The sequence below is a fragment of the Eretmochelys imbricata genome, chromosome 4 (assembly GCF_965152235.1).
Source record: "Eretmochelys imbricata isolate rEreImb1 chromosome 4, rEreImb1.hap1, whole genome shotgun sequence".
Taxonomy (NCBI): Eukaryota; Metazoa; Chordata; order Testudines; family Cheloniidae; genus Eretmochelys; species Eretmochelys imbricata.
This window is the reverse complement of record NC_135575.1, coordinates 47,995,904-48,009,111: the sequence shown is the minus strand read 5'-3', so window position 1 is coordinate 48,009,111 and position 13,208 is coordinate 47,995,904. Positions and strand designations below refer to the sequence as shown.

Here is a 13,208-nt window from a genome sequence, read left to right as displayed (position 1 = left end):
TCCCGGAAAGTCACGAAATCTGTGACCTTCTTGGCAGACTCACAGCCTTAGTCCCATTATAGACTGAGGGCGTTAGGTGTATTAGTGTTTTTTACCTCCATCCACAGACCATAATTCAAAATGGGATTTGGCTTTTTCCACAAAATAAGTTTGATGATACTTTTTAAACTACACTAGTTAAATATTATAAAATGTCTGTAAACAGAAATTTTCTGAAGCTTAAGTAATGTCCATATAATGTTTTGTGATGCTCCAAAAATTGTTCTATAACTTCAAATAGTTATCAGGTGAAAAATATTTCTGATTTATGTAGCAAATAGATGGTTTTCTAATTTAATCCAGCCATAATTTAAGAGAAGAGCTTAAACTGAGAGTTTGAAATTCTTTAAAGATAGTATTTTCTGTACCTCTAGTCACAGTAGTTACTCTACCTTAACAGGATGCCTGATAAAAGAGTAAATGCATTAATGAATAAGCCCACATAAAATAAGCAATAAATTGATTAAAGAGAATAAATGAATAAATCTGCATGCCTGCTTTTATTAGTGAGCATATTAAGTGTCAGATAAAGGAGACACCATATAACAAGACTTTGCATTTAAATAGCCTTCAACAGAGCAAGGAATATGTTACAACTCTTTCCTCCTTTTACAGACTAACCAACAATTTCTGAAAACAGTAACAGAACAGAATATGGAACTAGAACAGCTACGCAAACAACTGAGGTACAAATCAGAGACCCTTTTAAATATACTGTTCTATCTTATATTCCTTCTTGACTCATTACTTTATCATTGGCCTTGTCTTCATTACAAAGCTGTTACCGATAATTGTCTTTAGCAGTAGTCACAGTTCATCTTTAAATGTAGGTAAGAATAGATTCTGACAGAGCACATTTTCTGCTGATTGTTAAATCCTGCTCAGTGTATACAGTATACCATAGTGTGTGTGTGTGTATAATATTTTATCACATAGAAGATACTACTTCATATATTCACATAATTTACATATTAATTATATCTAGAGTTAAGCAAATTGCTGCTGTTGTCACCCACTGCACCCATTAATACTGTGTATGTTAAGCTTTAACATAGAGATAATCTTGGGGCTAGCTTTGAACATTTAGAGTCACATCCTCTGAGGTGCTCAATGCTCCCATTCACTTAAGGTGCTGAGCACTCTTTACTCCCATTTAGCAGGATTGAGCCCTAAGGACCAGCCAAATATTTTTATTAGTGTAGCATATTTGCACAAAACCTAGTTGTATGGGCAGTAAATCACATTGCAGCTTCTGGGCTTCATGAAGTAGGAGTATTCAAAATACTCTGAATAACTTTAAAGTTTTATTGTATGACTAGGATAATTCTTGTTTGCTTCATGTATGTCATATACCATTGTGAGGTAAAGAGAATTATGTTTCTTAGGTATTATGGAATATAGAAAGGGATGAATCTTAAATTGTTCAGTTTCTTTCAGAGTCTGTTGTTTGTATGAACTCTGTGCTTTGTTCTCACCACCTCTTCCTCCTATTTTTAAGGGTGTTTTTAAGAATTTCAGGGAAATGATTGGATTTCCATGGACCACCCCACAGATTTATTTAGGCTTGTTCTGTTGTGGTACTGAACAGCCTGTTCGGGGTAGCATCTGAAGAAATATTTATGAGTTTATCTTTTCTGATAAGTCATAGTACTAACATTTTCTTAAGTTATTGGCACGAGAAATTGACATAAGCTATCCAGTCCCACTGCTCTGTCTCCCTGCCAACCCTGCCCCCATATCCAGAAGCCAAAAAGGTGCTGTTTGTACCCCCGAGCTGGAGATGGTTGTGGACAAAAGTTTTATTGAATCTATCCTAAATTCAGTGGAATCCTCTGTTCTACCAAATTAGAATTTTCTTCTTCGAGTGATGGTCCCTGTTGTATTCCACTGAGGGTTATGCGCCATATGCCCAGAGTCAGAGCTTTTAGAAGTAGTAGTGCCTGCTGGTCCTCCTATGCATCTTTGGTCTGCCTTCTGGCTTCAACCGAGGGGATAAAGGGTGGGTTAGACCAGCTGCACCTTTGGTTCCGTCTCGCTGCTGTGTGGTCTGTATCAGAGCTTCTGCTGTTCTCCTGTCCATTGTGACACACTTTCAGGCTCTCTAAAAAGACTGTTTTATTCTTGTTTATAGTTGGCATTTTATTGTTTTTGTAGTAGTTCTTACTATTAGTAGTAGTTTTCTTAGGATTTAAGGACTTTCTGGCACTTCTTTGGTGGTTTTCTGCTTGCCTCCCAGAACCTCGGTACTGGATTATTCCGAAGACACTAACGTTCAAGATCTGTGCTTCCTGCCCTCGCTTGCAATCAGCGATGAGCACCAGTGCTGCTTGGGGGAAACTCACGTCGCATCCAGGTGCAGTATCTGCCTCTCCTTTCCTGCCCATACCTGGAAAGGCCAGGTTCTCCACCTCAAGAAGTGCCTCATCGAGGTCCCCTTGACGCCGCAGTCAGATCCATGCCAGGGAACGCCCCCATAAATTGGCCTGAGCAATCAAGGAGTGTGTCTCCTATCCCAGAGCTCTAGTCCAGTTCCTCCAGTACCAGGACTACAGATCCGGTGCCAGGGTTTAGCTGTGAGGCTCAGAAGCATGTGCATGACCATGGCAGTAAGTCTTCCTCAAGACCTAAGAAAGACACTGCATCCTCCTTGAGTTTGAGCCACAGAGATGTGGCGTGTTCGAGGACCTACAAGCACAACAAGAAGTCGCATAAAATGTTGGACCTGCCAGTCCTGGTCGCTGAGCCTCAGTACTGCTGAAAACACGGGAATCACTTGTTCTGAGACAGGCTTCTGTCCTCGTTCTGGCTCTGGTTCTGTCTGTGGAACATGTGCTGCGTACACCGGGAAGACTCGAATCAGCTCCTGGACCTTATTAACTGTTTGCCCTAGATAAGGTGAGATCCCTGCATCCTCTGCTGCATTTGCCTCCAAAGAGACTCCACTCCCCTGTTTTAGACTTGCTGCCTTTGGGTCGTGTTCCCGAGCAGTCCCCTGTGACTCTCTCAGTGGCGGTGGCTCCACCATTTGAACAACGATCTGACTTCTCACCGTTGGAAGATTCAGATGGTGCACATGATCCACTGATGTGATGGCAAGAGTATCTGAAGGCTCCACCAGCCCAGTGGCAATATCACCCTTCCCTCAGCACAGGAGACATTGGTACCCAGCTGCATGGGTGGGTTGGCCATACTGGGGATCTTGGCCCCAGTATCCACCTTTGGAACCTTCCCAATCTGCCCATGAGGAGTCTGTCTCCTCCTCCTCCCTCCCCCCCCCATCTCACCACTCCAGCCTTCGGAACCGGGGTTGGAGGATGGGTCGATCAGCCCGATGCCGACGGTACCACCAGATCTGGAGCAGTTTCCCTCCTCGTCACCAGAGGCAGCAGTGTCCTAGACTCCTTTCTCTTTCCTCCCCCGACTACTGCCAGTTCCAGGAGCTATTAAAGAGGGTGGTTGAGGCCCTCCACATGCCACTGGAGCAGGTGCAGGACAGCCAGCATCAGCCACTGGACATTCTTAGTGCATCAGTACCAGCCAATCAATGATGCCATTCTCCCTCTGGGCTGCACTGTCTGGCATACCCTGGCAACTTGTGTGTCCACTCCAAAGAGAGCAGAAAAATGGTACTATGTACTGTTGAAGGGTCTGAGTTTATTTTCTCAACTCCCTCACCCAATTTCCTTATCATTTGGGCCATTACTGAACAGGCCAGACATTAACACCCACGTTCCACTCCAACTGACAAGAAAGGTAAGAGGCTGGACCTTTTGGGTCATAAGGTCTTTTCATCAGCCAGCCTTCAGTTTTTCATCTCTAATTATCTGGCATTACTTGCAAAGTATGACTTTTTGAATTATGGCGAGTTAGTGGAATTTGCGGACAAGCTTCCCCAGTAGGACCATGACAGTTTCCAGGCTATTTTAGAGGAAGGCAGCATGGTTATACTATCAAGTTCACAATGCTATTTCATCCCCTGCCCCTGTCCCACCTCTGGGACGACTTGCATGATGGTGTCCTCTCCCTGGAGGTGGACTCCCCTCTACAGAGAGGGGCGATAGAGCCTGTGCCCATGACCTTTCAATGTGCAGGGGTCTACTCCGCCTACTTCTTGGTATCCAAGAAAAAGGGGGATGAAGACCAATCCTAGATCTCTATAGTCTCAATCACTTCATACGTAAGCCCAAGTTCCGTATGGTCACGCTCACAGCCATCATACCCTCGCTAGAAAGAGGCGTGTGGTTTACAGCTCTCAATATGCAAGATGCTTACTTTCACATAGATATTCATCTGACCCACAGACAATTCCTGAGGTTTATAGTGGGCCGTCGGCACTTCCAATGCAGGGTTCTACCGTTTGGACTTACCACCGCTTTCTGGGTCTTCACCAGGGTCTCTGGTGGTGGTGGCCTGTGATGTTATATGATTTAAAATATGATCATGTAGATCATTGTTGCTACCACTGTTATATAATTGCAAAAAATCTTGTATAAAATATGTCATGTAAGGTGTCAATGGAAAAGTTATGTATTGCTGAATGATTATCCTATTTGTATGCATGTATTATTTTTGTCTCTAAAGTTATGAATATTGACTATGTGTTTGCTCCTGTGGTAACACCCACAAGGTAGTTTACAACTAGTCTAGCCAGCACATTGTGAATGGACTATTCAAGTTGATGGCCCATCAGTGAACACAATGGGCCGTGAAAAAAGCTTATCCCCACCTGATGCGCTTTCCTGTGGATGGTCTAGCCTGAATATGGTAATGGACCCTGCTATGAGTCATTGAAGCATGCAAGGGCATGTGACCAGTTCATGTGACACTGGACTCCATCTTGTGCCTGTACTGTTCCACTGACTGTACTGAGAGCAAACCCACCATATGGCAGAAAGTATAAAGTCCCCTGGAAACATCTCCATTTTGCCTTTTTCCTGCTCTGATCTCTGTACTATCGACATAGGACATTCTAACCAAGGGACTGAGGAGTTTTCAGTCTTCTGGAAGCAACCAGAGACTTGACTTAAGCCAGCAGTTTTTCATTATTGCTTTAAACCTTATCCAAGAACTTTGCAATTATTGTATGTATTTGATTTCTTTAATCAATTTTAACTCTCACCTCTTTCTTTTCTCTTATAAATAAACCTTTAGATATGTTAGATATTAAAGGATTGGCAACAACATGATTATTGGGTAAGATCTGAGTTAATATATTGACCTGGCTATGTGGCTGGCCCTTTTGGGATCAGAAGAACCCTTTGGTTGATGGAATTGGTTTTAAAAAACCATTCATCATTAAGTCTAGTGTCTGGATGGTGAATCCAGGGCTAGGATACCTAAGGATACTGCATTTCTGACTTCTATCAGCCAGCATGGTGAGACAGAAGTTTATTTTTGTTGATGGTTTGGTATATCTTATGGTATATCTTATGGAAGAATAACCATAACCACCGGTTTTGGGATGTCTTTGCCCTATTCTCAGTTGTGATCACTGAGGCACAGTGACACTACTTATCTCCGGTGTCAATGGGTCCTCATCTTCCCTTATCTTGAAAACTGACTGGCTGCTGGCAACGCAGTCCAGACACGAGGCTCAAGTATTGACTTCTCTTCTGTTTCTACCCCTCCCCTCATAGGGGGTGAGTGTAAACATCAAAAAATTGACATTGGACCCTACACAGTCCCTGGAGTTCATCGGCGCGTGCTTCGATGCAGTCTCCGCACGTGCCTACCTATCACTGGACAGGTTCTTGACCCTGCTAGAACGGATTGCTTCTGTGACCTTCAATCCTTCGGTTCTGTTCGGAACTTGTTCTTCCCTTTTTGGCCACATGTCATTGTGCACATACATCGCTGCCTTCGCTCATCTTTGCTTCCGCTGTCTACGACTGTAGCTACACTGAACTCATTCTCCAGTGCTCCCCTCCATGTCGTTCTCACCTCTCCCCTCCCAACTTAAGTTCTTTTTTCCTTTTGGTGGTATCCTAGAACTTCATGCAGTATGGAGAGCATGAAGCACATTTCTCCCACCCATTTGCTCCTAACATGGTCTCATCATGTCAGTCAACATCACTATAGTTTACTACTGTCAAGGTTCCTTCCCCACTCTGAACGCTAGGGTACAGATGTGGGGACCTGCATGACAACCTCCTAAGCTTACTTTTACCAGCTTAGGTTAAAACTTCCCCAAGATACAAACTGTTTTACCTTTTGCCCTTGGACTTTCGCTGCCACCACCAAACGTCTAACCGGTATATTATTAGGAAAGAGTCCATTTGGAAACGTCTTTCCCCCCCAAAATCCTCCCAAAAGTTACCCCCACCCCTTCCTGGGGAAGGTTTGATTAAAAATCCTCACCAATTTGCATAGATGACCACAGACCCAAACCCTTGGATCTTAAGAACAATGAAAAAGCAATCAGACTCTTAAAAGAAGAATTTTAATAGAAGAAAAAGTAAAAAGAATCACCTCTGTAAAATCAGGATGGTAAATCCCTTAGAGGGTAATTGGATTCAAAACAAAGATAATCCCTCTAGGCAAAACCTTAAGTTACAAAAAGACACAAAACAGGAATATCCATTCCATTCAGCACAGCTTATTTTCTCAGCCATTTAAAGAAATCAGAATCTAACGCATATCTAGCTAGATTACTTACTAAGTTCTAAGACTCCATTCCTGTTCTGTCCCCAGCAAAAGCATCACACAGACAGAGAGAGAGGCTTTGTTTCTCCCTCCCCCAGCTTTTGAAAGTATCTTGTCTCCTCATTGGTCATTTGGGTCAGGTGCCAGTGAGGTTATCCTAGCTTCTTAACCCTTTACAGGTGAAAGGGTTTTTCCTCTGGCCAGGAGGGATTTTAAAGGTGTTTACCCTTCCCTTTATATTTATGACAACTACATAAACAAACAAGGAGGCATGAGGTCTCCAGCACTTTTTGTGCGGAAGCAGTTCACCTCTGGAAATGGTGCAACGCATATGGTTTCCTGTTGTCAACGACTTATCTCCTGGGGACTCAGAACATGATTGCGGATATTCTCAGCAGAAATTTCATGGCTGACCACGAACGGGAACTACATGACTTTGTGGTCACCAATGTTTTTTACCATTGGGATGCTCTGGTCAGGGATCTCTTTGCTTCTCACACCAACACCAAATGCATCCAGTGCTGTTCTAGGGGTGGCTATGGAGCCTGCTCCCAAGGCAATGCCCTATTTATCAGCTAGTCGGATCAGTTACCACTCCCCTACCACTCCTGCCCCATGTCCATCGCAAGATTCAACAGTCATTCTGATCGCCCCATTCTGGCCTCACCAGTTCTGGTTTCCTCTTTATCTCCGCATGTCAAAGCATTCTTCTTTTCTACTACTGATGTTTGTTTCTGGAACTGCTTGGTCAAAACAAAAGCAGGATCAGACATCCCAACCCATAGATGCTTCACCTGAGAGCCTACTTTTTGGATGGGCATCTTTGTTAAAACAGGAATGCTCATTGGCAGTGCGAGGTGTCCTCTTGAGTAGCAGGAAGGAATCTACAAGGTGGTCCTACCAAGGGAAATGGAAACTCTCTGCCTCCTGGGCTCAACAGAAATGTCTTGCTCCTGAGGCTGTAGGCATTCCTCTCCTCTTGGACTGTCTCCTGTTCCTGAAGGTGTCAGGGTTCGCTCTCAGCTCCATCAAAGTAGAGGCCATTAGTGCTTTCCCCAGCCCCATGGAGGGGTACTCTGTTTGTTTGCACTTGCCTGTTGACTGTATGATTCTGGAAGGGCCTCATGCAGATATATCCTCTTGTTCAACCCATCACTCCCCAATGGGACCTTAACCTTGTCCTCACAACATTGAAGTTGCCCTTCAAACCTCTGGGCCTCCTGCTCCCTTTCCCTTCTTTCCATGAAGGTTGGTTTTCTGATAGCTATTACCTCTGCAAGAAGGGTGGGCAAATTGAGGGCCATGATGGCAGATCCCTCCATTCACCATGTTCCACTGTCAGGCTAACTCCACTCAGAGGATTTTGAAGTGGGTTTTGGGGTGCATTACTCTCTATCAGTTATCAGTACTGTCTCCTCTCCTTGGGTAGGAGCCCATTCCACAAGAGCACAAGCATCAACTATGGCCACGCTTCACAACATGCCGCTCATGGACATATGTAGGGTGGCCACGTGGAGTTCAGTATACACCTTCTCTTCCCATTATGCTCTGGCGCAAGATTCTGCGACAGATGCCTCATTCAGTTAGGCTATCCTACCTTCCATCATTTGTCCTCACACCCTCTTCCTGACTAGGTACTGCTTGTCAATCACCATCAATGGAATACAATAGAGACCCTCATTCAACAAAGAAGAGGTTACTGTAACTGGTGGTTCTTTGAGATGTGTGGTCCTTATCTATATTCCAGTCCTGCCTTCTTTCCCATCTGCTGAAGATCTGATTGATTTGCAGTGGAGAAGGAACTGAGGGCGTGATTGGTCCACCTCGCCTTTTATCATCTTGGTTGAAACCATGAGGCAGAACAAGGATGCATGGGTGGACCACTGGGAACTGCTACCTTTAAAAGCTCTGGCTCTGGGCGCATGGAGCATGCAAATAACCCTCAGTGGAATATGGCTAGGGACCACAGTTATTGAAGAATCTCCAGTTACAGATAAGTAACCTCCTCTTGTGAAGGCCAGTTCTACTTATAAGTCTATGAAAAATCAGTTTGCACATGCTCAGTGATACTTCTTAGCTTTTAGCTGCTAAAATCTCCAAAAATTCCATCAGCACTGGGCATGTTTGTCTTTCGCAGTTCCTTGTGCTGACCAGACTACACATATGCCATGCCCCAGCTTAAAACTACAGGGAAGAAAAAAGACTTTCCCTGTAATGGTTGCTTTCAGCTGCTCTGGGTAGGGGCTAGGCATTGGAACTGAGAACAGGGAGCCTGTCTCCCACCTGGCACCGAGGTAATGTGGAGTAGGAAGCCATCTGATTTAAATGCAGAGGGGACAAAAGCCAGACCTGGGGAGAGGGAAAGGAGTAGGTTAGGACAAGGAGCCTGGAGAGACTGAGAGCCAAGCGGGTTAGGAGGCTGAAACTGGTTGGGCAAGGAAACTGGCACTGGGAGACGGGGTAGGAAGGGGAGACAGAGAAGCAGCAGAGTTGTGGGGGTGGAGTGGGACCTGGGACTGGCTGGGCAAAGAGGCTGGGACAAGGACCCAGGGAGGGGGACACAAGCAACTTTAATTCTGGCATTTCCTTACTTTAGAATGTGTGACTTTGCAACCTTAGTGTTTTTTCAGTGTCGTTTATTTGTGTGTAAGGTTCTATGACCAGTGTAAACTTAGCCCAGCACACTGGGTGGGGGCAAAGGAAGAAGGAATCTGTGTTGTTTCCCCTGTCCCAGGTCAGGGTAATAGCAGAGTTGCTTCATTCATTTCCACAGGGGAAAATGGCATAACTGCCATCCTCTGGCCCTGTTCCGGTTTATGTTCCCCTTCCTACACCATCCCAGCCAAACCTATTTACCTTCTGAAGCACGTTGAAATTTTTGAAAACGGCTAATGATTTGGGGTGCCCAGTTCAGAACACCTTAAAGGGGGGCCTGATTTTCAGAAGGTCCTGAGCATCTACCTTCTGAAAAACAAACCCCTTTAAAATGTCTCAAGTTGAGTACTCAAAAATTTGAGGAGCCCAAAATCATAACTCACTTTGGAAAATTTTGGCCACTGAGTCATCCACAAACCTGTATTCAACAGTATAATGGCATATGTACCTCCTCTTTGGTGTCCTCAGAATCTCTTCCACATAACAGACAATGGCTGCTGCTGTCCATATGTGAAAAGTTTTGCTGGTATGGTGTAAACGTCATGGCTGTTCTTATAAAGACCTGTTAAGTTGGGTTTTGGTTTTTTTCCACATTCAGCTAACTGTAATTAATTGAGTGATTTCTTTATATTCAGGCAAGCCAAAGTAGATGTGAGAACAGCAACTGCTAAAGTTGATGAAATGACCAAATTGTTAGTGGACCTTCAAGCCCAGATGGAGAGAAAGGTATTGAAAGTTTTAGTGATTATCCTGTTTCAAACATGAAACTTAAATTAACTTAAAATTGTTTGTTTCCATATCATGCATCTCAAGCACAGTTCAGAAAAAATGTCTCAGTAATTGCTATGATTTTCAGGAAGAAGATGTAGTATCTGCTCAGGAGAGAGAGGAAGCGTCAGACAAACGCTTGCAGCAATTGCAATCTAGCATAAAACAATTGGAGACGAGGTAAAGAGATGAATGATGCCATTGAATGTGATTGATGATAATTTTAGAAGTGACATGAAAGCTGAGGTTTTCTTCTAAATATCTGAGTTCCATAATTTTGAGTAATCAAGTTCTCTATTTCTTATGCAGATGATATTTATCCTAGATTACTCATTATATTTTATCTGCTTCATTTCCCTACCCGCTCAGAGTCGCCTCTGGCTTCCTTTTTCTCACCTGAGTAAAGACTAGAGGACCACAAATCACTCGATCTCACTTATGTCATAGTTTTGCCAGTGACTTACCAGTCTGTCCAAGTTTCACAAATTTTATTTACATTATCTGGAGTGGCGCTGCTAAAGCCCGAAACATCAGTTTGAAAGTATTCCCTTGAATTGACCACCTTTGGGATGCATTCAGCCGCCTTCTACATTAAGACAAGTAAAAGCTGTTTCAAGTATCCGTTTGGAACTCTTGAGACTAGTAAGGACACTATAACAGCACACTAAGGTAAACTTTTTTCGGTGGTAAATGTCAGTGATAAAGATTTATTGAATATCTAATAAAGAGGATATGCTTTCAATTATAGCATTACCTGCTAATATACTTGAGGATGTCTAAGGGTTTCCATTACAATGTCTTTTCTCTCCCTTGTCCCTTTTATTGCCAAGGAGATAATTTGGCTGAACAAATTAATTCTGGGCCAAAATTTTGCACTAAATTGTTTTAACCATCAAACGTTTGTCAGATGACTTGATAACTGAATTTTCTTATTGAAGTATTTATAGCTCTTCTGAGGTGATTGTTTCTAACAGATTCACATTTCTTTGTCCCTGCTTCATGAGTGTGACTAGCAGAATCTAGCAAAAAGCCAGTACAAGAGCACTGGCCTACTTGTAACAATAGGGGCTCTTATTGCCTTGAAGTGTTGCACAAGTTGAAGTGCTTTACAGTGGCTTTCAAGAACTTTTGCCTGAACTAGGCATGGTAGTCTCTTTTTATTTGTTTGAAACTGGACCCAAAGTGATCCCCCAGCCATAGTTAATATAATGTTTTTTTTTGTGTCCATATATATTTTGTCTTGTAAATATCCAAAAATAAATAACTTGGCTGCTTCAAAAACTACTCTAGGTGTAATTATAAAATGTTGATTACAGTCCATCATTACCATCACCTTTAATGCCTAATCTGAGCCCAACTACATTCCTGAGTATGCATCAAAGTCGGTCTCTCTCCTGTCTTCCCTCATGCCAACCAATAAAGTAAATCATGTTCCAGCAATAAGATTATTTAGAGCTAGTATAAAACTACAAGCCCTTTCTCAGTGCTCATGCAATTCTGTGTGTGCGTACATACACACAAAGCATTGCATCAGCACTGGGAAAAACCTGGTCGTTTTACAGTTGCTCTAGCTCAGTGGTTCCTAAACTTGTTCCACTGCTTGTGCAGGGAAAGCCCCTAGCGGGCCGGCCCAGTTTGTTTACCTGCCACATCTGTGGGTTCGGCCGATCGCGGCTCCAAGTGGCCGCGGTTCACTGCTCCAGGCCAATGGAAGCTGCTGGAAGCTGCAGCCAGTACGTCCCTCGGCCTGCGCCACTTCCAACAGCTTCCATTGGCCTGGAGCAGCGAACTGCGGCCACTGGGAGCAGCGAACTGCGGCCACTGGGAGCAGCGAACTGCGGCCACTGGGAGCAGCGAACTGCGGCCACTGGGAGCAGCGAACTGCGGCCACTGGGAGCAGCGAACTGCGGCCACTGGGAGCAGCGAACTGCGGCCACTGGGAGCAGCGAACTGCGGCCACTGGGAGCAGCGAACTGCGGCCACTGGGAGCAGCGAACTGCGGCCACTGGGAGCAGCGAACTGCGGCCACTGGGAGCAGCGAACTGCGGCCACTGGGAGCAGCGAACTGCGGCCACTGGGAGCAGCGAACTGCGGCCACTGGGAGCCGCAATTGGCTGAACCGGCGGAAGCATCAGGAAAACAAACTGGCCCGGCCTGCCAGGGGTTTTCCCCACACTAGCGGCAGAACAAGTTTGGGAATCACTGCTCTAGCTAGTATTATTGCTTGAACATGATTGACATTGATTGGCATAAGGGAGTGCAGGAGACAAAAGGTTATATGTTATGTAAAAATGTATAATGCTGTTTGTTTAAGGTGTACCCATTCCTTTTGTTTAATATGTGGTGCTAGAACCATTTGGTAGTGGTATAACAAACTGACTTGCCTTGGCAAAGATTATGATTTAAGGTGGGTAGTAAGTATCAAAAGAATTGAAAAAAACAAATGGCAAATTATAGCACAAGCCTGCAACCCAGTATAAGTATCTCTGAATAGCAGTACCCTTCTCATTTTAATTATATGCAAAATGTTCAAAGTTAACTCCTTTCATTCTATTTCTGTCTGGGACAGTGATGGAAGATTAGGATGACATATTTAAAAAATGAGACTACCAGAGAATTTAAACATCATAATTTACAAGTAAATTTGTACTCTCTATATATGAGAACAACTAGTTTGCAAGAGTGAAAGTGTTTTTAGCAAGTTGCAAGTTCTACCAATGAGATCTGAGTGTTCGGATTTTCTAGATTATGTGTAGCTGTACAAGACTCTGAACAGTTGAGAACAGAAAGGACTGCTCTAGAAAAACAAACTAGAGAGCTACAGGCAAAGTGTGCAGATCTAGAAGAGGAAAAATATGATGCTATAGTAAAAGTCCGAGACAGCATGCAACTCTTAGAAGAAGCTAACCTACAAAAAAATCAGGTAAGACAAGGCATCAAGACACATTCTTTACTGCATCATTGAATACTGGAAGTTACTACGGGCCTGTTCTCATGACAAAAATTTATCCAGGGGGCTCAGTTACAACGCAATTGCCTCCTGACCCTATTGCAACATGGTTTATTTTTACTGTGTAAAGGACCTAACTGTGATGTAACTATTC

At 43.8% G+C, this 13,208-nt stretch overlaps 1 protein-coding gene across 1 annotated transcript in view; it reads left to right on the top strand.

The window, feature by feature from the left end:
* SCLT1 (sodium channel and clathrin linker 1) overlaps window positions 1-13,208 on the top strand; it is a 128,823-nt gene that overhangs the window by 29,969 nt on the left and 85,646 nt on the right. Inside the window, exons 10-13 of the mRNA XM_077815226.1 lie at window positions 655-725; window positions 9,972-10,062; window positions 10,193-10,284; window positions 12,850-13,027. Of these exons, the coding sequence (XP_077671352.1) occupies window positions 655-725; window positions 9,972-10,062; window positions 10,193-10,284; window positions 12,850-13,027 (432 nt within the window). The remainder of the gene's footprint in view (window positions 1-654; window positions 726-9,971; window positions 10,063-10,192; window positions 10,285-12,849; window positions 13,028-13,208) is intronic.